This window comes from Manis javanica, chromosome 1 (assembly GCF_040802235.1).
Source record: "Manis javanica isolate MJ-LG chromosome 1, MJ_LKY, whole genome shotgun sequence".
In the NCBI taxonomy this organism is placed as follows: domain Eukaryota; kingdom Metazoa; phylum Chordata; class Mammalia; order Pholidota; family Manidae; genus Manis; species Manis javanica.
In genome coordinates this window covers 97007861-97034354 of record NC_133156.1, presented here as the reverse complement: position 1 = coordinate 97034354, position 26494 = coordinate 97007861, and the positions used below count along the sequence as shown (strand labels likewise).

The 26494-nt window shown below is 35.6% G+C and overlaps 1 protein-coding gene across 4 annotated transcripts; it reads left to right on the top strand.

The window, feature by feature from the left end:
• The first annotated feature begins 1281 nt into the window (after positions 1 to 1281).
• On the top strand, positions 1282 to 26113 carry GTF2H2 (general transcription factor IIH subunit 2). 4 transcript variants are annotated; one of them, XM_073235395.1, is made up of 18 exons: positions 1282 to 1352; positions 2538 to 2618; positions 3588 to 3675; positions 4208 to 4285; positions 4610 to 4646; positions 4856 to 4942; positions 7060 to 7110; positions 7421 to 7475; positions 8758 to 8823; positions 10380 to 10485; positions 17782 to 17872; positions 18038 to 18125; positions 18610 to 18717; positions 20169 to 20232; positions 21914 to 22017; positions 22548 to 22650; positions 24489 to 24528; positions 25801 to 26113. In XM_073235395.1, the coding sequence occupies exons 3-18, from the start codon at positions 3620 to 3622 to the stop codon at positions 25918 to 25920; spliced, it is 1254 nt and encodes a 417-aa protein (XP_073091496.1). In that variant the 5' UTR covers positions 1282 to 1352; positions 2538 to 2618; positions 3588 to 3619; the 3' UTR covers positions 25921 to 26113. The 4 variants fall into 4 exon arrangements, with proteins under 4 accessions (XP_073091496.1, XP_073091505.1, XP_073091503.1 ...); XM_073235402.1 differs by lacking the exon at positions 1282 to 1352 and adding an exon at positions 1360 to 1721; XM_073235399.1 differs by lacking the exon at positions 1282 to 1352 and adding an exon at positions 1360 to 1726.
• Positions 26114 to 26494: the final 381 nt, after the last annotated feature.

The window sequence follows — 26494 nt, the reverse complement described above, 5'->3', positions numbered from 1 at the left end:
GACTTGCATGAGGTCTCCTAGCTAGTGTGGCAGAGCCTGGTTTTAAACCCAGGTCTGTTCTTTCCATTATAATGCAGGATGGCTTCTCTTTGTTCTTGAGGGGCAGAACACATGGGAGGATTTGGGAATACAGAGGGGAAGCATATGCTGATGGGAAAGCAGAGACTCAGTCCCTGCAGTCCTGTCTGGTATCCCTTTCCTGGGCCTAACCCTTTCCTGATGCTCCGGGGGTGCCTTGCCTCTCCATTTCTCAAGTGTGAGAAATGCTGGTGATTCCATATGTATTAGCAGGCATCCCAACGTTTTCAGAACTAAACTGATCTTACCCACTCCCCACCTTCTCAGTAATTGCACCCCCAACTTTTGCATTACTCCACTTAAATCTTTGGAATCATTGGTCCTTTTCATAAACCATCCAGTCTGTTGACAAGGTTGAGAATCCAATTGCTTCTCACTCGCTGCACTGCCATGCTACAGTAGTCCAAGCCATCAACAGCTCTCCAAAGTTCCCACAATGTTCAGACCCCACCCCCACCACCTCTCTGATTTCAGTGGCTACCACTCATTCCCTACTTACTCATGCAATCCCTCAAAAATGCCAGTGTGTGTCCATCTCAGGGCCTTGGCGCTTGCAGCACCCTTTGCTGGAGAGCGCTTTCCTTAGCATCAGCATGGATAGCTCCCTCACTCTTGGCAGGATTCAACTGCCTTCTAGGTGAGGACTTTTTGGACCACGCTATATATTAAATTGCAAACGTTTCCCCCTTTCATGCTTAATTTTCTCTATAGTGTTAGCACTATTTGATACAGTTACGTTTTTCTTGATAACCGTCATAGTAGAAGGGAAACTCCAGAAGGACAAGGACTTTTGTCCGTTTTTCATTGCTATTTCCTTAGTGCCTAGATCTGTATAAGGCGCAAAGTAGGTGTTCAATAAATACTTGTTGGATGGGCAACTGAGGATACCTGGAAAACCATCATCGCACAGCAAGGTTCTGGCCCAGCTGTTGCTGCTGTGACCAGAGTCCTTCCTGCCAAACTTTTAGAAATAATGAAATCAAGTTCCTCAGATCCCGGGTTGATGGCACCGGGGCCTCCAACCTTCCAAGAGTGAATGACGACCACTTTTCTCTCCTTTTTGTTTAGAACATCTGGAAGTGGGGCAGAAGGTCCTCGCACCCGTAAGTCAGCCCTGGGGAGGAGGTGGCTCAGAAGCGCCGCGCTCTGGCAAACGCGGCTTGCGGCAGCCGGAACGTCCCGGCGTGGCCATCGCGTGTGGCGGAAGGACTTCGGTGGAGCTCTTAGAGCGGATTGGGAGGGGCTTCCGGGCTGAGCGGCGTCAGGCCGGCCCGGTGAGTCCGTGGGTGCACGTCGGTGCGGAGTCAAGGCGGGGATCCGCTGCCTGGGAAGCACTGGGACAGGGAGCTGGCTGAGTGGCCGAGGCAGAGGCTGAATGGCTGTGACCGGCCTTGTTGGGAGTGAACGTCCGAGGGAGCGTTTGGAGGGGCAGGAGGGCACTTCCGTTTGGGGAGCTGCGATCTGGAGAACGGCCTCCTTCCCTAAGGCAGAGCGCGGTGTGGGATATTGTGGGTCTGGATTGGAGTTTGTGGCCTGCCTCCAGCTGTATGACCTTCAGAGAGTTACCAACCTTTGAGCCTTGAGCTCCACACCAGACAAACGGGACAGTAATCACCCTTGTCTATCTCACAGCTCTTGGCGTGGTAAGGTGTGCGGAAAAGCTTCGTAAATGGCGACGTTTGACGCAGATGTCATTAGTTTGCATGGGACACCAGTCACACGCAGGGGCAAGTGGCTTTTCTGGGGTTAGATTCCCAAGGAACGATCAGCATTATTTGTAGCAAGATGAAATATTGGGAAGTCATAGACCGTTGGAGATGCTGACCTAAGAGTTCACTGAGTACCTCTTTCTCCAGTATGCATAAATTGCTTCTCTAATAACAGCATGTAAACATCCGACTTCCCTTTGCACTCTTGCAGTTATGGGGAGCTTAATAATACCTCTGTCCTGTCCCTGTAATTTCCCAGTGCAGGCAGCTCTAATTAAGAAGTCTTTATAGGCAGTAAGCCCGAATTGTTCACGCTTGCAGTTTTTGCTCATTAGTTCTCACTTTGTTTCTGAACTTGCAGAGAATTAAAAGTAATAAACTCAAAGTACAGTTTAAGTACGGATGTGACACATAGCAGTAGCCACCTTTTAAAGAATTTGAATTTAGAAATATTGAGAACATTATGTTTGATTTTTGACATCCACAGTTAATCCAAAATACTTAGATGGAGAATCAAAATATTCAATGTAGTCACCCTACGCTATATTACTTCACTTAGTTAAACCTACGAAGCACCAGCATAGTGTGTTGAAAGAGCACAGGTACTAGAATTAAATCATTTCTGTTTCTTCAGGATACTAAAGTGGATCACCACATTTTCTGAAACAAATGAATCTCTTCCAACACCAGGGAGTGGTTTGTTAATTCAGTGAGGCATACAGAATTTAAGCATATAATATCTGATTATAGGAGGTGCCACAGAAAGCAGTGATGTCGTAAAAGCAGTCTCCAACTGGTCAATAGATTTTAATTCTGGAAGTCCACTTACAGGTCAGTTCTTTAGATTTTTAAATATGTTTTTCTACAAAAACAATTATATAAATGGAGGTTAAGGTTTGATTATTGTACTTGTCACAGAAATTAATCCTTGCCCCTGCCAGTGGTGGGATTTGTTTTGGCCTTAATCTCTTGGTAGTTAAAGGATTCCTTTGATCATTTATGGAAGAAGGAAACAGCTAGCTGTGAAAGTTGGATGTGATAAGGATGTTCATCACTTGGTTACAGTTAATAGGTTCCCCCCACCAACAGTTTTATCCCTGATTATTAAATACATGTTCATAGTGAAAATATGAAGAAAAGAAAAGAATAAAAAAGCAAGAACCCAATCACCCTTAATCCTATCATCCAGGTGAAACTGTTTGCCATTTACTGAATTACCAAATAGTTCCTTTATCTTTTTTTTTGTAGTAGAAATGTTAGCATAGGTTTAATACTGTTGCCTTTGAATTATCAGCCATAGGAATTTACCATTTATAAATAATAAATTTCACTTGAAAACTTTTGATTATGAGAAACTCACATAAAGGTGGAGAGGTAGTTAAAGGTGGAGAGTGAATCACCATGTAACCATCACTGAGCTATAATCACCATTAGGTGTGGCTAATCTTTCAACTACACTCATTCCCACTTCCCATAATTCTATGGTTCTGTCCTGTGACACATCTATAATGCATTTTTGTTTTCTTTTTAATTGTAAAAAGATGCTTATTTCCACTGCTGCCAAATTTGTGTATAATGACTCATAGTCTTTCTTGGGGATGAGAAAAAGTTCCGTGAGGGTTTTGTAAAGTATTTTCATTTATTAACAATTATGATTAAAATGCAAAGAATTAGACGACCTTGCATTCTGAATTTCTTTTACTTTGTATGTTTACTGCCCTCTCATCAGTTTTCAAGTGTAATTGTATTCATTTGGTGACAGACATCCTTAGGAAATTAACAATCTAATGATTTTTACAGGTTATTGAATAATATAAGACATTTAAGAAAAAATGGATGAAGAACCAGAAAGAACTAAGCGATGGGAAGGAGGCTATGAAAGAACATGGTGAGTAGGACATTATTACTCTTTATTCTTTTTTAGACATTGTCTTTTTTTTTTTACAACTTTATTGAAGTATATCTTATATGTTAAAATTCATCTGTTTCCAATATATAATAATTCAGTGATACTTAGGAAACTTACTGAGTTGTGCAGTCATCACCATAAATAACTTTTAGAACATTTTTGCCACTAATGTTAAGATCCCTCATGCCCATTTACAGTTAATACCATTCCCTCCTCCAGCCCTAGGCAACTACTAATCCACTTTCTTTCTCTACAATTTGCCATTTCTTGACATTTCATGTAAATGTAATTGTACATTTGGTCAGTTATTTTCAAAGGTCATCCATGTTGTAGCACATGTCCGTAATTCATTCACTTTTATTGCTGAATAATATTCTATGGTTACACCATGTGTTTATTCATCCATTCACCAATTTATGCATATTTACATTGTTTACAATTTTCACCTTTTTTGAACAATTTTTATAATTATATGTAGTATTATAATGCAACAGATAATTATTGCTTATAGGGAGATTCTTAAAGAAGATGAATCAGGATCACTTAAAGCTACAATCGAAGACATTCTCTTCAAAGCAAAGAGAAAAAGGTATGTGAACTTTTTGTAAGTTACAAAAGATAAAAATATATTCCTTTAAGCCTTTCTGTCCACCTATACCTACTCCTCAGTACTTCATTTCAGCTGTGTTTCAACAAAACTGACCTGTAGCCTTCTGAATAGGGAGAGGAAATGGCAACCTAGTGCTCCAGCAGGGAAATGGGTTTTCAGGGACTATCCAAAATGCCTGTGATTACGTGGTGCCCATAAGTTAATAATTCACTTCTCTAGAAAAATGCAGGTTAATTGAAACATTGTATTGATTTTTTGGGTAGTATATGGCATTCCACTGAAATGTTTGTGTAATTTTAACAGAGTATTTGAGCACCATGGACAAGTTCGACTTGGAATGGTATGTTATTGTTTTTTTCCTTTACCCATACAGAGCTGCCTTGGATTAGGGAAACATTCTGGCTTGATAGAATTGACAATAGTAAACAACAAACCTTTTAAAAGAATATACTAAAAAATATGAAGAATATATGAATACTAAATGCCCTTTTTACTTCTTGGTCAAAAGGTATTTGAAAATTGTCCTTACGCTCTTTTTTTTTTTGGTAGATGCGTCATCTTTATGTGGTAGTGGATGGATCAAGAACAATGGAAGACCAAGATTTAAAGCCAAATAGACTGACATGTACTTTAAAGGTATAGTAAAATTAATCTTATACTAAATGTGAACTAGGACATTGAATTCTAAAAGAATTTTTTTTACTATAACAGCTCTCTAGAGATATAATTCACACACCATAAAATCAACCCATTTAAAGTACACTATCAAAAGTTTTTTGTATATTTACAGAGTTGAGCGACATTACCACAATCAATTTTGGAGCATTTTTATCATTACTGAAAGGAAACCCATACCAACTAACAGTCACTCTTCCTTGTTCCCAACCTGCTCCCAGCCCTAGGCAACCATGAATGTATTTTTCTGTCTGTAGATTTGCCTATTCTGAACATTTCATATAAGTAGAATTATACATTATGTGGTCTTCGTGACTGGCTTCTTTCACTTAGTATAAAGTTTTCACGATTCCTCCATGTCGTAGCATTTAGAGTCAGTATTTCATTTGCTATCTTTGCCAAACAATACTCCAGTGATGTAACATTGGGTTGTTTCCATGTTAGGGGGCCGTTATAAATAATGCTGCTGTGAACACTGATCTGCAGATTTTTGTGTGGATCATGTTTTCTCTTTTAAAGCTTGGTTTTAGCTTGGGTATTTCATGTTTTATCCACTTTTCTGTGGTCTGAGAGACTAGCAGCTGGATGGAGTGGTATGTAAGAGAGGAGGCAAGTTCAGCTTCGGTGGTGTGCAGACCATGTTAGATTTTCTGGGCTCCATTTTATCTTCTGAGATTATATTGGCTGTCCTGTGTCTTGGTTCAGTTGAACTAACTGGGTGGGGGAGGGAGAATATAATGCTTCTTCATGAGGCGATAATCCAGGCCTTGGGCTCTTTCCCCCAATTAAGTCTGAGGTTTGGATCCTTCTCTTCCAACAAGGAAAGTTAACTCTATTGATTTCTTTCCCTATTTATTCATAATTTCCCAGCAGAAGAGAGAAAAGAAAAGAATAGTCTTTCTCTACATTTCTTTCCAAAAGCAAGAATATTTGTGAAATTTCTCAGGACTTTTGTGATTCACGAATGGGGCTTAAGAGGAGAAGTGTGAGGTAGAAGCCAAGTTATACTGCTCATCTCCATTCTGCTCCAGAACCCTCTGTTTCTTTTCTTGTGCACAAGTTTTTTAAATTAATTGGTTAGATTTGTTCTTCTTCTTGTCTATTGGTGAATGTGTGTGTATTTGTTTTAATATCAGTCAAGTCTCTATAATTGAATGTCCACAACATTCTGTCTTGAACATACTTCAGTGGGAATGTTACTGCTACAACCACAAATATTTTCAGTGTCTGCCATAACCTCCAGGATGTGAAATTCTACTTTTTATTTTTAGCAGAAACTGAAACAGTTGGCCACTTCTCCTTTCTTGAATGCTTCCTTCTTTTGACTTTGGTGGTGACATAACAGTCTCTGATGTTTCCCTCAGGCTTCTCTGTCCAACTTTAAAATGTTGAAATGTCTTAAGACTTGGTCATAGTCCTCCCTCTATTTTTCTGTCTACTCTCTTCCCTTGAGTAATATCATAAATTCCCATGAATAAATCTTTTAAAGAATACATTTTTTTTTAAGTTAAAACAAACTGTAGATAAGTAGAAGTGCTACCAGATCATTTAGGGAAAGATACACCTAAAGAGCTCATTGTTTATGTCCTTAATTTCTGCCCTCCCATCCCAAGTCAGGATCTTGCTTTGTCAGTTATCCCTTTTCTTTATTGAATCTTCATTCTTCTTTGACTTACTTGAATCATTTTCCTAAGCTTATAAACACATTGAGATTATTCCTAATTTATCAAAACCTGTCCTCAATTCTGCTCATTCTCCTGTTCCTGTCTTCATTGGATATTTTCCTTGTTTATATTGTTTCTGTCTTACATGCCCAAATGGTTCCATCTTTCAAGGCCTAGCTCAAACCTGTCTCATCACTTACCATCCAAATTGAAGTTATTAATACTGTAATTTTCATTTATTTGTTATATTAAAATTAATTATTTATTTACTATTTTCACTACTAAACATATTTTGAAAATCTGTAAGCTTAAAAATCATGAGAAGTGATGCTTAATAATAGGTTTACAAAACATGTTCTCTATGGTTGTTATTTTGCCCTTACCTACTATGTGCTTTTTGTTTTCTTTAAACAGTTGTTGGAATACTTCGTAGAGGAATATTTTGATCAAAATCCTATTAGTCAGGTATGTAGATTAGTGATGAAATTCAGAATTAGTTTCCTGATATTACTGCCAAATAAAATTTTTTAAAAAACATTTGGCATATCTGTGAATTATATGATCCAGATTATATACCAGTTTTTGGTACATTTATCAATGAAAATCAAGGTAACTCTAAGAATTAAATAATGTACAGTGAACTCATAGCTAAATTTATGTCAAAAGAGTTTCTCACGTGTTAACTTACTCCTTTTCTAATTACTAATTTAATTTAGTTATTTATATTCTTACCAAGAATTATTTGTTAAATTAATGATCTTTTTTTTTTTTTGAGATTGGAATAATTGTAACAAAGAGTAAAAGAGCAGAAAAACTGACTGAACTATCAGGTATGCATAAAATTACCTCAGTAGGAGTAAAGTACTTGGCTTAATTTACCCAACCTCATAAACCCTGTTCATAATGTTGCCTAATAAGTAAAATGAAACCTTTTGTGCTCTCTAGGTAAAACACTTAATAAACCCTCCATTAAACTTTTGGTATCTAAGATGAATTGTTTTAAATTGAGTTTTGCACAGTGGTGAGTATTATTACAGTGAATATAAATGTGTTTGTTTAAGATCTATACACTCTTTATCCCAAAAGCAGTAAGATAAAATTATTGTAACCATACAGAAAATCCACTTAGTCTTAAGATTAATTTTTTTTAAGTTAGTTAAACCTCTCATTTAAAGAGTGAAGGGTATAAAAATTGAATTGTAGTTATTGTTAATGATTGAATCTTTCTGCTTGCATGACATGCTGGACTGAATTTTATTCTCTTAAAAGATAATAATGGCAGGTTTTATTTGGTTTGGATATGTGCTGTTAGAGACTTACATCACTAGTTCTATTTATTTTCTGGTAAATATACCATCCCTTATAAGTGGTTCTCTACCTTTCATCCTCACCAGTGCATATAAGGATGACACACTTTTATCATTAATAGTTTTTCACTGTGGCAGTAAGGAGTGAAATATGTTAGCCTGGAATGATCCAAGAAACTTAACTGTGAATAATGAGAAAAAATCTCAAAGTATCTTAAGTGCAAAAGGGAAATTATTGGCTCATGTTCAGAGGTGGGCTGATTTCACATATAGTTATTTCCAAGGGTCCAGGCTCTGTCTGGCTTCATTTTCTGATAGGTTGTCTGTGAGGTAAAAGGATATCTGTTAATAGCCCCAAGTCGACATGACCCCTGTAGTCTGTACCTTCAGCAGAAATCCTAAAGAGGACTCTTACTGACCCTGCTATGATCAGCCCATTCATGCACAGTCAGAGTGGCCAGGGGAATGAAGTATATTATAGGCCTGGATTACACACCTGTTTCTGGAGCAGGACGGAAGCAGGGTAAGCTCCATCTAAACTGCATGGCCTAAACTGGATTATTATGCACTGAGGGAAGGATGGTTCTCCCAAGGAAGGGATGTAGGGCCAGCCCTCCTGCCTTCTTCTTCCCTAAATTAATAGTAGTTTTCTATTGGTGCCAGGGAAGTCAAAATGATAGGGATGAAAAATCCTCTGGAGATTCTGATAGGCCTCTTGAAGGTATCTTCTCTCCTTCTCATCAGAATCACTGCTGTAAACTACACCAATATAAAGTATAATGCATTTTTCATATACTGACAACAGGAAATGAAAAAATAGAAGTGGATAGAGAGCCAGGAAATCTCAGTTTGAGTGCTTATCTGCCATTGGGTAGGTATATGTCTCTGGGCAAGTCATATAACTTCTTAGATTTGTTTCTCACAAATTGAGGGATTTGGATTTAGTGAAGTACTTTTAACTTCTAAAACTTGATGATTCCAAGAATAAATACTTGCAGTATATGTTAAAATATAGTAAATAGTTAATATTTTAAAACTTACTTAGATAAATAAGAACACCAAGAAGTTTCAAGTAGATGAATGAAGAAGACAGATAATTCATACCAGACTTAAAATGGAAAATAAATAACTATTAAAAAAGTTTAGCCAAGCAAGTGATCAAAAACAAAACAAAAAACTGTTCAATGATGTTTTATTATTTTATGTATTTTAAAGCAAAATAAAGTTTCAAAAGCAGTGTATTGCTTGCTGAACCATGGAGAAACTGGTACATTTTATAATGTTGATAGTCTGATTAATTAGTTTAATATTTTGGAGGAAAGACCCATATGAATGGTTGTTCCGTGAAATTATACTTAGGGAATGTTATGAAAGAAGAAAAATCTGCACCCTACAAATAATACTCTTTGCATTAGTATGTGTAATAGTGACAAATTGGAAATTACTTTAATGTTCAGTATGGAAGTAGTTTGATGAATTATACTATATGATAAAATCAATTTAATAATGTTTTCATTATTAATTCATATAAAGACTGAAATAAGAGAAAATGTCTAAAGAATATCATATTTCATTGAGTCTCAGATTTCATCATTTTAAGATACCTTTATTTTATGAGCCATCAAGAAGGAAGCAAGCACTTTAGCAATTAAACTTTGACACAGTGTCAGATGACATGTGAATGGTTCATAACCAGCTTCTTGGTGATTTGATATGTCTGTCAACTATTCTAAAGAATTTGGCAGTTTCTCTTTCCTTCATTTGTGTTGCTTGGCATGAGATAACAATGTTTGGAGGTGTTATTTCAGTAACAAGATAACATAGCTTTGTCTGTTTGTGGAACTGCCTCTTTCTTAGTTCTTAGAAAGTTCTTGTTTTTTTCTCCTGAAGAAAAATGTGGAATTGCAGGCATTCTTCTGTCAATGAACTTCTGCTTCACTAATAGCAAACTTACACCACACTGCTCTGTTCCGTGCCTTTCTACATAAAAATTTAGCCTTTCTAAAAAGACCTTAAATCACAGGTAAACTAAATGTGCTTAATGTAAACAATGTACGTAACACAGTTGAAGCAACGACACATCAGTGACCATCATAGGTTCCCACACAGCAGCAAGTGATGGTAAAACACAGGATTCCAGAAGTGTTAAATCTATTAGTCTCAAAATGATTAAATAGAGATAAAAGTAAAAAGTCATGCATCCTAAGCTAACACTATTTAAAATTTGTGTTAATAAAGAGATTATTTCTATTGTTTTTCAATATGAAGTGAGACTATAACAAACCTTTCTGATAAAACTTATTAAAAATGGAAATTGAAGGGATTCTGTTCTCTAACATCATAGATATGTAAAGTTGGGGAGAAACAAAGTTCCATAATGTATATATAAAATTCTATTAAAAGTAGATTATTCCATTTCTACTTTAGGAAACCCAAGGAAACACATAACATCTTTGAAGAAAGCAGTAGATATGACCTGCCATGGAGAACCATCTCTTTATAACTCCTTAAGCATGGCTATGCAAACTCTAAAGTTAGTATTTCACATTTATTTTTTACAATTGATTTCAAAGTTTTTAAGTGAGTTAAGTTGAAAGAGTATGTTCATATGCATCTCCATAATCCCAGCTATGATGAAATCATTATTAAAAGGAATACGTAATGTCATTTATGATGTTTACTATGGTGTTGGTCATTGTAGTTGGTGAGGTATATCCTTAAAGGTCTTTAAAAAATATAGTAGTGATAGTAGTATGAAATAAATATGTTGATGAAAAATAAATATTTATTGGAAACTGTGGAATGTAATCTGGTATAATGATAATGAATTTTTTGTACATTTATTGACTTTATTAATTTATTTTGAAATATATCTGTAAACTAATAGTATACTTTGCAAATTCAGCTTTGTGGAATATAGCTAAGACCCAAGGAAGTATTCAATATAGTTGAAACTTGTATATTTTATTTCTGGATAGTCCATCCTGATTCAGGTTTTTATGCCTTTATATAATAGATATTTTTCTAGTTTTAGAGTAGATGAGGAGGTAACACGCATAATAAAGGTAGGCACAATAGCAGTGCAAGTTAAGAGCTGAGAGCCTAACAATGGAGATGTAAACAGGATATAAGTAGCTATAAATGACTGATGAAATGGCTCTAAAAAATAGAAATCTCTGTTTAGTACAGGGGAAGACAGCTCATCACATCTTAAAATCCCATAAGCCATTATGTAATTAAATAGTACACAAAAATTAATGTATACAAGGAGGAGCCAAGATGGTGGCATGAGTAGGACAACAGAAATCTCCTCCCAAAAACATATATTTTTGAAAATACAACAAATACAACTATTCCTAAAAGAGAGACCAGAAGATACAGTACAACAGCCAGGCTACATCTACAACTGTGAGAACGCAGCGCCTCGCAAAGTGGGTAAGATACAAGCTGCGGCCCGGCGGGACCCGAGTGCCCCTCACCCCAGCTCCCTGCGGGAGGAGAGGAGTCGGAGCCGGGACGGAGAGGGAGCCCAGGACTGCTAAACACCCAGCCCCAGCCATCCACACCGGGAGTGGAGACACACAGTGTGTGGGGTGCTGGATACTAGGGAAACGGGACAGTAACACTTGTGAGCAGGTCCCCACAGCCAGCACCCCTGGGACAAAAGAAAAGCGAGTGCTTTTTGAAAGCCTGTCCTCACAGCTGGACGGAAGCTTCCCGGCGCACTCAGCCCAGCAGCTGGGAATCTCGGGGAACTTCAGGCACCCTAACCACTGGGCGGCAGCGCAGCTTGGAGGCCCCTCACAGCGATAAACAGCCTCCCGCCTGTTCCCCCTCTTGCACGGCCCCGCCATAGCAGAATAGCAGCTTGAAAGCAGCCATGCCCACAGCAACCATGGAGCTTAACTCCACAGCGGCCTGGGCAAGAATCAGAGACCCCATCTGCAGGCAGCTGCCCAGCACAAGCTGCTAGGGGTCACCGTTCTCCCATGAAAGGAAGGCCAGGAGCAAGTGGAAAGGGTCTTGGTTCTCCCAGCTGACACACGCTCCAACTGCTTACAACTACTTCTATCGCCATGAAAAGGCAGAAGAATGATACAGACCTGACTAACCCAGACATCCTCCCCTGAGAGGGAATCTGAGGAGACAGATTTAACCAATCTTCCTGAAAATAAATTCAAAATAAAGGTCATAACCATGCTCATGGACTTGCAGAGAAATATGCAAGAGCTAAGGAGGGAGAATACAGAAATAAAACAATCTCTGGAAGGACTTAAAAGCAGAAAGGATGACATGCAAGACGCCATTAATGGAATAGAAATTAGAGAACAGGAGCGCAGAGAAGCTGACACAGAGAGAGAAAAAATAATCTCCAGGAATGAAAGAATATTAAGAGAACTGTGTGACCAATCGAAACAGAACAAAATCCGCATTACAGGGGTAACAGAAGAAGAAGAGAGAGAAAAAGGGATAGAAAGTGTCTTTGAAGAAATAATTGCTGAAAATTTCCCTCTCAGACCATGGAAGCAAACAACTCCCAACACAAGGGACCCAAGTAGGACAACACCAAGGCACATACTAATTAAAATGGCAAAGATCAAGGACAAGGACAGAGTATTAAAGGCAGAGAAAGAAAAAAGGTCACCTACAAAGGAAACCCCATCAGACTATCATCAGACTTCTCAACAGAAACATTACAGACCAGAAGAGAATGGCTATCATCAGACTTCTCAACAGAAACATTACAGACCAGAAGAGAATGCCATGATGTATTTAATGCAATGAAACAGAAGGGCCTTGAACCAAGAATACTGTTTCCAGCATGATTATCATTTAAATATGAAGGAGGGATTAAACAATTCCCAGACAAGCAAAAGTTGAGGGAATTTGCCTCCCACAAACCACCTCTACAGGGTATTTTAGAAGGACTGCTCTAGATGGGAGCACTCCTAAGGCTAAACAGATGCCACCAATGAAAATGAAATCACAGCAAAGAAAGTGGAACAATCAAATACTAACTAAAGGCAAAAAATAAAATCAACTACCCACAAAAGCAGTCAAAGGAAACACAAAAGAGCACACACACACACACACACACACACCTAACATATAAAGAATGGAGGAGGAGGAATAAGAACGGAGAGAAATAAAGACTGTGTTTATAATAGCTCAATAAGTGAGTTAAGTTAGACAGTAAGACAGTAAAGAAGCTAACTTTGAACCTTTGGTAACCATGAACCTAAAGCCTGCAATGGCAATAAGTACATATCTTTAAATAATCACCCTAAGTGTAAATGGACTGAATGCACCAATCAAAAGACACAGAGTAATAGAATGGATAAAAAAGCTTACAAAAGACTCACCTCAAACCCAAAGTCATGCACAGACTAAAACTCAGGTGATGGAAAAAGATATTTCATGCAAACAAAAAGGAGAAAAAAGCCGGTGTTGCAGTACTAGTATCAGACAAAATAGACTTCAAAACAAAGAAAGAGATAAAGAAGGACATTTGTATAATAATAAAGGGGTCAATCCAACAAGAGGATATAACCATTCTAAATATATATGCAACCAATACAGGAGTACCAACCTATGTGAAACAAATACTAACAGAACTAAAGGAGGAAATAGAATGCAATGCATTCATTTTAGGAGGCTTCAACACACCATTCACTTCAAAGGACAGATCCACCAGACAGAAAATAAGTAAGAACACAGAGGCACTGAACAACACACTAGAACAGATGGACCTAATAGACATCTATAGAACTCTACACCCAAAAGCAACAGAATACACATTCTTCTCAAGTGAACATGGAACACTCTCCAAAATAGACCATATACTAGGCTACAAACAGAGCTTCAGAAAATTCAAAAAGATTGAAATTCTACCAACCAACTTCTCAGACCACAAAGGTATAAAACTAGAAGTAAATTGTACAAAGAAAGCAAAAAGGCTTACAAACACATGGAGGCTTAACAACATGCTCCTAAATAATCAGTGGATCAACGACCAAATCAAAATAGAGATCAAGCAATATATGGAAACAACTGACAACAACAACACAAAGCCCCAACTTCTGTGGGACGCAGTGAAAGCAGTTTTAAGAGGAAAGTATATAGCAATCTAGGCATAATTAAAGAAGGAAGAACAATCCCAAATGAATAGTCTAAGGACACAATTATCAAAATTAGAAGAAAAAGAATAAATGAGGCCTAAAGTCAACAGAAGGAGGGACTTAATAAACATCAGAGAATAAATAAATAAAATTGAGAAGAATAAAACAATAGAAAAAATCAATGAAACCAAGAGCTGGTTCTTTGAGAAAATAAACAAAATAGATAAGCTGCTAGCCAGACTTATAAAAAGAGAATCAACACACATCAACAGAATCAGAAACGAGAAAGGAAAAATCTCGATGGACCCCACAGAAATAAAGAATTATTAGAGAATACTACAAAAAACTATGCTAACAAGCTGGAAAACCTAGAAGAAATGGACAACTTCCTAGAAAAATACAACCTTCTAAGACTGACCAAGGAAGAAACAGAAAATCTAAACAGACCAATTACCAGCAAAGAAATTGAATTGGTAATCAAAAACTACCCAAGAGCAACACTCCCGGGCCAGATGGATTTACTGCGGAGTTTGATAAGACATACAGCGAAGACGTAATACCCATTCTCCTTAAAGTTTTCCAAAAAACAGAAGAAGAGGGAATACTTCCAGACTCATTCTATGAAGCCAGCATCACCATAATACCAAAACCAGGCAAAGACCTCACCAAAAAAGAAAATTACAGACCAATATCCCTGATGAACATAGATGCAAAAACACTCAACAAAATATTAGCAAACCGAATTCAAAAGTACATCAAGAGGATTGTACACCATGATCATGTGGGATTCATCCCAGGGATGCAAGGATGGTACAACATTCGGAAATCCATCAATATCATCCACCACATAAACAAAAAGGAGGAAAAAAATCACATGATCATCTTCGTAGACACTGAAAAAGCATTCGACAAAATTCAACATCCATTCATGATAAAAACTGTCAGCAAAATGTAGAGAGCAAGTACCTCAACACAATAAAGGCCATATATGAAAAACCCACAGCCAATGTCTTACTGGACAGCAAGAAGCTGAAAGCATTTCCTTAAAGATCGGGAACAAGACAGGGATGCCCACTCTCCCCACTGTTATTCAACATATTACTGGAGGTCCTAGCCATGGCAATTAGACAAAACAAAGAAATACAAGGAATCCAGATTGGTAAAGAAGTCAAACTGTCACTATTTGCAGATGACATGGTATTGTACATAAAAAACCCTAAAGACTCCACCCCAAAACTACTAGAACTGATATCAGAATACAGCAAAGTTGCAGGATACAAAGTTAATAGGCAGAAATCTGTGGCATTCCTATACACTAACAATGAACTAGCAGAGAGAGAAATCAGGAAAACAATTCCATTCACCATTGTATCAAAAAGAATAAAATACCTAGAAATAAACCTAACCAAGGAAGTGAAAGACCTATACCCTGAAAACTACAAGATATTCTTAAGAGAAATTAAAGAGGACACTAACAAATGGAAACTCATCCCATGCTCTTGGCTAGGAAGAATTAATATTGTCAAAATGGCTATCCTGCCCAAAGCAATCTACAGATTTAATGCAATCCCTATCAAATTACCAACAGCATTCTTCAACGAACTGGAACAAATAGTTCTAAAATTCATATGGAACCACCAAAGACCCCGAATAGCCAAAGCAATCCTGAGAAGGAAGAATAAAGTGGGAGGGATCTCACTCCCCAACTTCAAACTCTACTACAAAGCTACAGTAATCAACGCATTTTGGTACTGGCCCAAGAACAGAGTCACAGACCAGTGGAACAGAATAGAGTCTCCAGACAGTAACCCAAACATATATGGTCAATTAATATATGATAAAGGAGCCATGGACATACAATGGGGGAATGACAGCCTCTTCAACAGCTGGTGTTGGCTAAACTTGACAGCTGACATGTAAAAGAATGAAACTGGATCACTGTCTAACCCCATACACAAAAGTAAATTCGAAATGGATCAAAGAACCTGAATGTAAGCCATGAAACCATGAAACTCTTAGAAAAAAACAGGCAAAAATCTCTTGGAGATAAACATGAGCGATTTCTTCATGAACATATCTCCCCAGACAAGGGAAACAAAAGCAAAAATGAACAAGTGGGACTATATCAAGCTGAAAAACTTCTGTACAGCAAAGGACACCATCAATAGAACAAAAAGGTATCCTACAGTATGGGAGAATATATTCATAAATGACAAATCCAATAAAGACTTGACATCCAAAATATATAAAGAGCTCACGTACCTCAACAAACAAAAAGCGAACAATCCAATTAAAAAATGGGCAGAGGAGCTGAACAGACAGTTCTCTGAAGAAGAAGTTTAGATGGCCAACAGACACATGAAAAGGTGCTCCACATCGCTAGTTATCAGAGAAATGCAAATTAAAACCACAATGAGATATCACCTCACACCAGTAAGGATGGCCACCATCCAAAAGACAAGCAACAACAAATGTTGGCAAGGTTGTGGAGAAAGGGGAACTCTCCTACACTGCTGCTGGGAATGTAAATTAGTTCAACCATTGTGGAAAGCAGTATGGAGGTTCCTCAAAAAGCTCAAAATAGAAATACCATTTGACCCAGGAATCCCACTTCTAGGAATTTACCCTAAGAATGCAGCAGCCCAGTTTGAAAAAGACAGATGCACCCCTATGTTTATCGCAGCACTATATTTACAATAGCCAAGAAATGAAAGCAACCTAAGTGTCCATCAATAGATGAATGGATAAAGAAGAGGTGGTACATATACACAATGGAATATTATTCAGCCATAAGAAGAAAACAAATCCTACCATTTGCAACAACATGGATGGAGCTACAGGGTATTATGCTCAGTGAAATAAGCCAAGCGGAGAAAGACAAGTACCAAATGATTTCACTCATATGTGGAATATAAGAACAAAGGAAAAACTGAAGGAGCAAAACAGCAGCAGAATCACAGAACCCAAGAAAGGACTAACAGTTGTCAAAGGGAAAGGGACTGGGGATGATGGGAGGGAAGGGAGGGATAAGGGGGGAGAAGAAAGGGGGCCTTACAATTAGCATGTATAATGTCATGGGGGAGGTACAGGGAGGGGTGTGCAACACAGAGAAGACAAGTAATGATTTTACAGCATCTTACTACACTGATGGACAGTGACTAAGGGGGACTTAGTGAAGGAGGGAATTTAGTAAACATAATGTTCCTCTTGTAATTGTAGATTAATGATACTCAAATAAAAAAAATTAATGTATATGATTATCACGACTCTGAATCACCATGAGGTTGAATTATTATCTTTAAAAAAGAAGTATATTACTATGTATGCACCTTAAAAGTTAATCCATATGGTATTGTCATACTTTCTAGTGTATGCTTAAGACTTGGTATGAAACAAATTTACAATGTAAGTTTCATGTCAGGAACCTTGCCGGTCTTATTTATTAAACTAACCCCAGAACTTAAGAGTCTTCAGTATTTATTGTGTGAATAAATGAATCAGTGAGTTTTTTTAAGTGTATAACTGATTTTAGAAAAATACACATTAAGGTTTTAGAATATACTTACAGTTTATTCCTTTGTACAAAGTAGTTAAACAAATGAGATATTCCATAGTCTAAATGTGTAAAGCATTTGTACTATTCTTTTTGAGTGAATTTTTCATTAGTGTAATTTGTTACATCTGACTGGACTGCATTTTGTCTTTCTTAGACACATGCCCGGACATACAAGCAGGGAAGTCCTAATCATCTTTAGCAGCCTCACGACCTGTGATCCATCTAATATCTATGATCTAATCAAGGTATAACCAATAATGTCTTTACAATTAAAACTGAAGTTACAACTCTAAAAAGAATTCTGTAGTGAATTTATTACTGGTTTTCATAGCATTCTATTTTTCAAACACATTAATTCTTCGATTTGTTTTCTTCCTTCAAAATCCTCCATTTATTTGGATTTTATAAAGACCCTAAAGGCAGCTAAAATTAGAGTGTCTGTTATTGGATTGTCTGCAGAGGTTCGTGTTTGCACTGTACTTGCTCGTGAAACTGGTGGTATGTATCTAGAATCTTCAATATTCATAATTACTATATAAGAAGTAACAGTTTATTAAGTTAAGATGTTCTAATCTGTTTTAAAGCTACTGAACTTAAGCCAGTTATGTCCTGAAGTTTAAAATATGGGTGTTCTCCATAATATATCATTGGTTCTTTAAGATATCCTCTCAAAATGCAGGGAACTTTCAGTAGTTATGTCAGTGTTTAGAGGAAGCATAACTCTCGAAAAGCTAGAGATTTCACTACATTTAAAGCTTTGTAAAGATCTGGTCACTTGGGTTAAATTAAATTGTACTTATGTTTTTTCCTAGTCAATTTGGAGATACTAATTAAATAAGATTTTTGAAAAATAATAATTTAACTTAAATATTTATTTTGAAAATGTACATTTTCAGATGATAAAACTTTTACAGATTACATAGAAATTATAATTCATTCTTATGTTTGGAAAGCTGATTTTTTTTACTTTTCTTCTTGTTAGGCATGTACCATGTTATTTTAGATGAAAGCCATTACAAAGAATTGCTGACACATCATGTTAGTCCTCCTCCTGCTAGCTCGAGTTCTGAATGCTCACTTATTCGTATGGGTAAGTGTTTGTTTTGTGTTATTTTTAAATGGACATTTAAAAATATGTATTTTGACTCAAGCTAGACTTTCTGTTTTCATTTGTGAATTTTTCTAACATTTAAGAATTTTTCTAAATTTAAGTCTTTTATAGCTAGAGAAAATTAGGTTTTGGAGCAATTTTGGAAAATAAAAAGAAGTAAAAAGAAAACTAAAACCACTTTAAATTAATAGTGCTACCACTTAGAGAACTGGCTTTTACTGTTAAGGCTAGAGAGGTACAAAGACACTATATTTATAGACAAATTCTTATTGTAATAGGAAATTTAAAAATTAAGCTGCAAAATTCTCTGTACTGTTCAATCAAAGCTGTGTAAAACAAGCTGTGCAAAGACGGACTTGCAGGGAGGTACATCAAAGTGCTCAAAGCGACTTTTTTCAGGAGAGGGAGAATGATTGTTTTGCATCACTTAAAAACTTTTTGTTTTCCTCTATTTTCCAAAAATTTTGTAATGAACATTTTACATTTATAATTGAAAAAGATGTTAACTTTTTAAATGTAAAAAGAATCTCCTTGTTTAATATGCATTTTTTTAACTGTCAGTGCGCTGGGATGCTTTTCTGTCTTGTTTTTGACCATTTATAGTACCAGTCAGTCTCTCTTTCCCATTTCCTCATCTGTAAAATGATACTAGTGTTTATCTCATTGTATGCTGCAAGGACTGAATTAATACAGATGAAGTACTTAAAATAATGCTTGACATAAACACTCAATACATCTCAGATATTATGTTGGCCAGTCATTTTTGGTTTAGTGATATATTTTCTTAGCCCATTTTAAAGTTACTATTTAAACTTATAATAATTTATTCTTCAAATTGATTTGTTAGAGCCATTTAGGAATACCAACCCATTTCAGTCACCTGATGCAAATATTTATCAGTTGGTCATTTGCATTTATTTATTTTAATACATAGATAGATTTAAATTTTTTATATAATTAAATCTCTTTTTTATCGTTGCTTTTCTTGGACTTTCAGAATTTTGCAATACGTATGCAAAATAAACTACATGGGTTTGGGCATTCCAAAATTAAACATAGAAGTATACTCTTATGTAAAATGAAAGTGGACTATGTAATAGACTCCTCCATTGTATCAGAAACTATTTTAAAATGAAGAACATTTTCTTTTTAAAGAGTGGTACATGTTATAAAATTAGAAAATATAGAAAGGAACTTCAGAATCTCTGGCCGTCTGTATGGATTGATTTTTCCCTATTTCCCCTACTTTTAATTTTTCTTGTAACCTGAAATTACAGTCAGTTTGACCATGTTATAATAAGCATATGTAAAAGGCAGGAAAGAGAACTTTTGTAGAACTTTGGGCTTTCTGGTAGCAACATTTTTAGGTTCTTAGTCCTAGAATTTTGCTATTTGCTTAGAAAGAAAGTAATACATTTTCTTCTATGAAGGATTTCCTCAGCACACCATTGCATCTCTGTCTGATCAAGATGCAAAACCCTCTTTCAGCATGGCGTAAGTAAAAACCTTGAAACTGTCATTGATATTTATATTTTTACATTTTTAATTCCTTCCTGTAAGTTATAATTTTAAAAGATGGGCTTGAAATGCCATGGTTTTGTAAAAGATTGCCTTGTATATAGCTGTAAAGAGGAGTGAGGACTATGTCCATACACTCTTGGGAAGTAAACATCAGGATATCTTACTAAGTAAAACAGCCCGGTAGAAAAAAGTGTATGCTACCAATCATTTAAGAAGAGGCTGGAGATTTGAGTAGATACACATACTTGTTTATATTAATAGTAAAAGTAGTAATGGAAATAGAAAGTAAAAACTAAAAAAAAGTTCACCTAGGTGGTGTATAGAGAAGGCAAAGGTTAGACCTTAGACTTTTCTAAATATACTTTGTTTTAACTTTGGAACTTTATATTTTACATAATGATAAAACAAAATAAAATTTTTTAAAGTAATTCTTAAACACACACACAAAGAAATCACAAATGAAACTACTGTCTCCACCTGTAATAGGGACTAGATTTACCTTGCTGCTTTCTGCCAGAAAACCAGACAAAATATGTAAAACAATGATTTTCAGACATTGGACAACAGACAGTGCAGACAAAGATCCCTGAAATAAGAGAGACAAAGGAGGTGGGCCCTGTGATTGCAGCTCCCTGCCTAGAGAGAATGTCCAGGCTGCAGTGCAGGGAGGAAAAACCCACACAGAGCCTGGAGGTCTTGCTCCATTGAAGAAACAAAATTCAGAGTTTAGGGGGGGCTGAGAAGGCTATAATTTTTCAGGGCAGAGTACTGGAGACTAAAAAGAGCGCTTAAGATCTGCAGAGACTTCCCTGAGTGGTTAGCTGAGTATTGATCAGCACAGCCTTGAGGGACCTACTGGAGGCTTGGAAAGAACCACCAGAGAGGAGCAGGCAGAACAGTCCCTGTAGCTCACATGGGGCAGAGAATAGTTCATCTTTCCACCAGTCAGTGTGGAAAAGCCTCTTAACACAACAGGCATTGAATATTCGAGTCCACAGAAATGGAACCAAATTTACCATAGACTAACAGCTGTTCTGGACAGCCTAACAAAGTTAAAAGCAAGTCCTGAATAGAACAAACTATTTCTGAATTGTCTAAGTATATTCCAGAAAAAGCCCCAGCATATTTAAGGGGATACAAAAAAATCTAGCACCCCAAAGCAAAATTCACAATGTCTGGCAGCCAACCAAAACTTATCAGTCATGCAAAGAAGTAGGAAAATATTACCCATAACAAGGAGAAAAATCATAGTGTGGACATATATCCAGAAGTAACAGTTGATAGAATTAGTAGACAGTGTGTTAAAGCAGTTATTATACATATACTCCATATGTTCAGGAAAGTAAAGAAGAACATGAGCTGTTAAGAGATACAGAAGATAGAAAAAAGACCCAAATCACATTTCAAGAGATGAATACAATGTCTGAGATGAAAGATACACTGAATGAGATTAGCAGCAGAGTAGTCACTGAAGAAGAAAAGGTTAGTGAATTCAAAGACATTAATGGAAACCATTCAAAACAAATGCAGAGAGGGGAAAAAAATGAATCTAAATGAGCTATGAAACAACTTAAAGACTTTCAAATCAAGACTTTCTTTTGCTCTATCACCTCTTTGTATATCACCTTTTAAAAGTAATGTTTCTCCCCCTCAGGCATTTGGATAGCAGTACTGAGCCAGGACTCACATTAGGAGGCTATTTCTGCCCACAGTGTCGGGCAAAGTACTCTGAGCTTCCAGTTGAATGTAAAATCTGTGGTAAGAAACAAACTGTTCATTATCCACCTAATTAATCTTGAATCTCTTACCTATATTCTAATTAAAATAAATGTAAATATTAAGTTCCATCTATGTTCCTGGATTTAATTTGTGAGAAGAGAATTAGGTTATTTTTTATACTGTGTGCCATTCTAAGAATAAGCATAGCATCCAAGAGTTTCTTGATTCTCTTTCTGAAAGAAGTATATTTTTAAAAGGCAATGCCATTGATCTAGTAAACATTTTTGCAGCTCTTACCTTCATAAAATAAATATATATAAGAAGAATCAGGAATTAAAATAATAGAATTGTAAAATTTTATTTTATTAAGCAAATGTGCCAGGGCAGGTCACACACCTAGTGACAGAACAAAGATGCCATCCTATAAATCTCCTTGTGTGGTCACAGGTAAACTCAAGGCCTAAAAAATACTTCAAAAATATTTAGCCTAAGTTATATGTTTTGACATGCCAGTCATTGTCTTTATGAAGTCTGGGCTATTAAACATGTCTCTCTGCTTTATGTGTTAGGTCTGACTTTGGTGTCTGCTCCCCATTTGGCAAGGTCTTACCATCATTTATTTCCTTTGGATGCTTTTCAAGAAATTCTCCTAGAAGAACATAATGGAGAAAGGTATATGAGTTTTGATTAATTTATATCTCGTACAAGTGATAAAATAGTATTTGAATGCATTGCTACCACATTAAAAAAGATAGGCATTTAACCTGGGCAAGATTATTTCTAATATAGAAAATGAGACTTAGAAGGCCTACATTATGACTGAAAGGACTCATTATTGTACAGATCTGGATGTCCAGAAATCTATTAATTTCCCCAAACCCATCTGTATATAATAAGAGTGGTGATATACTAGTAAATCAGTTCTCTAAAAAAGAAAAAAAACCAAACAAACCCTGATTTATAGCATTTGCTGGTTTCCATGGTATAAAACTGGAGGATTTATCCAAAAGGTCTAATATTAGAATAATAGGAGAAACAAAGAAAAGATCAAATGAAGAGTAAGAAAGAAATAGTTCAAGGATGTTTTCTAGTATTGAAGGACAGAACTTTCTAAATTGAAAGGGACTGTCTATTGCTTAAAATATTAAAGGAAAACAGACCCACACCAAAGTATATCATTGTGAAATTTCAGAATAAACAACAAAATACTAACCCTAAACATTTCTGGAGAGGGAAAAATCAGTTCACATAATCTGAAATTAAAATAGCTTGTCTTCTCCCATCAGCAATACTGGATGCTGACAGGGAGTGAGTGACTTCCTTCAAAATTTATAGTGAAAATTATTACCAACCTAAATTATATATCCAGCCAAACTGTTACTTAAATGTAGGTAGAATAAAGACATTTTCAGACTTGTAAGTTCTCAAAAAAGAGACTTTCTGGGGAAGCTCTGGAAGAGATGATTCAAAAGAACTGAGAAAGAGAATGAGTGAAAGAAAAGGAATGTTTATTTAAGTAGCTAAAGAAAGCCCTAGGTTGCTGAAAAGAGGAGATCCCAGAATGACACTTGTTTGTCAAATACAGAAAACAGTCTGGTTAGGAGAAAGTCAGAATACTCCAGGAGAGACATTACCAAGAAGTCAAAAACTAGAGATGCTGGTGTAGTTGAACATGATTAGACTTCTCAGATAAAGAATGGGATAGAGTTAGTGGTAATTACATAGAAAACTAAGCATGTGCATAACAATACAGTTATTAAGGAAAAAGTGTTTTAAAGAGAGGAAAAGTATTAAATGGCTCAGCTGAATATGTTTATGTAGTCAAAATAAACTAAACATTTAATATTGTTCTATCCTAAGCAATTGTATAGGAAGAATTGAGAATGACATTAGTTATGTATGTTGAAGAGAATTAAATACTCATTAGTTAGTTGAAGAGAATTTGATACTCTCTTCCATAGCGGGAGGTTCATAGCCAATGCCTATGAAAATGCTGAGAGCACTGTAAGTATAGGCAACTACCAACACTTGTTTTGAGAGTATTTGTTCTGGGGACCTGGAAATGAAGGGTAAATAGGTAGGGAACTGCAATTTTTGTGACAAGTGTTGAGAACTTTTAACTCTTCAAACTATTCCTTGAAAATTAAGCCCTTAGACATCCTTTATATGCAATGAATTAACTTCTGTCCACCTAGAATTGTATCAGCTGTCTGCTATCTTTGAGAGAGTTGAAAAATAGTTACTCAAAGAATTTTCTATAGGACTTAATTCCCTCTAAGAATCCCATTTGAGAAAGCATGCTCACATTTAACCTTGACAAAAATAAAATTAAAATTTTGTAAAAGTAAGATGGGATATACTGTGGAATTTTCTTAAATACTTGTATTCTTAACTCTCCTGAAAGTCATGTGTAAAGATAATTACTTATTAACTAAAGGATTCTTATTACCAAGATATTACTGAGTTATTTTAAAGAGTAAATTCTAAAAATGACTCATTTTCCTTTTCAGATTTTGTTGTGGATGTCAGGGGGAATTGAAAGACCAGCATGTAAGTTCATGTGCTTTCTAAATATTAAGTATTGCACAAGAAATACTGAAGAAATAGTAAAAGTTTTCAATAGATTGTTGAAGACCAGGTTCATATCATATCAGGTTATTCCTCAGAAGTATATTAGTAGAAAGTAGATAACATGGGAGCAAAACAGTTAGAACAGCTGTTTTATAATTCTGCATTCTGATTTTGCTATAAAGATATTTTAATACTTTAAACTGTCTTCAGTTTGCAAGCTAAACCACATTTACTTTAGAAGTATTTAAAGTTTTTTCTCCATATTGTACTTACAGTGCTGTTGTAACTCATTTTTAAAGTGGCCACAAACCAAAGGTTATTGCCCCATTGTGCCAATGAGAAAATATTTTCAAAGTTTTTGAAGGGGTCCAGTTTGAAATATTAAACTTACATATTGATGCAAGTAAGATAGATGGCTATCTAATTTTAATATTTTTACTAATTTAATTGTATGTCCATACTTAAAGCTATACTTTATAAACTATATAAAATGAGTATTAGTTGGAAGGATTCTTTGTTTATTCTACTCTCACATTGCATTAAAACAGTTTGATTAAGTTTTGTGTGCCTCCTTAACATCAGTAGCTTCATCTTCACTAGAACCACTTTTTGAATCATTTAACAGTTTTAAGAGCATGGCATCCTTACCTCTGTGCTGTTCAATATTTAATGGTTTTTGAATTGTGAATGATGCTGCCCTGGTAATTTTACCCCCAGGCACAAGTATCAATATAGGTAATACTGATAGAATAATGGTTATTTTCTTTTTATTTGTCTTATATATATCTTTTGTGGTTTTCTTTCATGGTTTAATTAAAAGGGGAATATAACTTTTGTGATTGTGAGGTCATTCCGTAGGGATAACTAAATTTGTGTTAAATTGTTGTGCTTCTCTTTTTAATTGAATCAGCAGATGATCTCTCTAAGCATTAAAAACTAGTAATGATTTGAAGCACATGTGTCTTCCTAAAAATAGTTTCTTAAAATGAAGTAATTGAGAGTGTCCTATAGTACAAGAGTCTTTAAGGACTCAAAAACAAAGTTATTCCCTCATTTTTAAGGAATAATCTCTTTGTCAAAAATAAGTTGTGTTAGACTTGAGAATATATAGTACATTGAAAGTAATAGGTAATGGGTAGGGAAAAATTGATAGATATGAAAAAGCAAAGCAACTTGAATGTCTTCTAGCTATATGTTCTACTTAACTTTGGAAACTACTTTTTAAATTTACTTTTCTTCTTTTCCCTGCAGGTCTATGTTTGTGCTGTGTGCCAAAATGTTTTCTGTGTGGATTGTGATGTTTTTGTTCATGACACTCTCCACTGTTGTCCTGGTTGTATTCATAAGATTCCAACTCCTTCAGGTATTTGATTCCAACATATAGTGCACACTGTATGTGTTAAAAATAAATTTGTGACTAAATAAATGTAAATAAAACGATTCTTTAGAAGGAGCTTCAATTAAAATATGAAGAACAATTTGAAAGGAAAATCTGATTTAAGAAACACTTTGCTAAGAAAATGTAGTATTTTATTAAATTAAAATTTTTGTCCTGTCATAGAAATGCCTGGAATTCATTGGAAACTTCATTTAGTTAATTTTGTTTTCTATTATTTTGAGTTATAATGTTCAAAGTCATCATACGTTATTGTATTTAAGTTACTTAATGATGATTAAATTGATGTGATAATTTCATTGTTTTATAATTAAAATACAGAATCTGTGTACAGAAAAAATTCTTATTTTTATTCATTTTCAGTGTAAAAACAAAATTAAGTGTAAATTCAGTGTAAAAAGAGAATTAATAGTTAATGAAATTACGAACCGCTACACCTATGCAAGGGATCTTTTAGCCATAACTAAATAATCAGAATATAATTACAAAATTAATGTATCTAAAATTATTTAAATTATATAAGTTTAAACCAGCAGGAGTTTAAACTTT

Coding starts and splice junctions, on each gene's coding strand:
- GTF2H2 (XM_073235395.1), top strand. CDS start 3,620: ATGGATGAAGAACCAGAAAGAACTAAGCGATGGGAAGGAGGCTATGAA. Junction 3,676..4,207: donor GGAGGCTATGAAAGAACATG/GTGAGTAGGACA, acceptor TATTGCTTATAG/GGAGATTCTTAAAGAAGATG. Junction 4,647..4,855: donor GACAAGTTCGACTTGGAATG/GTATGTTATTGT, acceptor TTTTTTTGGTAG/ATGCGTCATCTTTATGTGGT.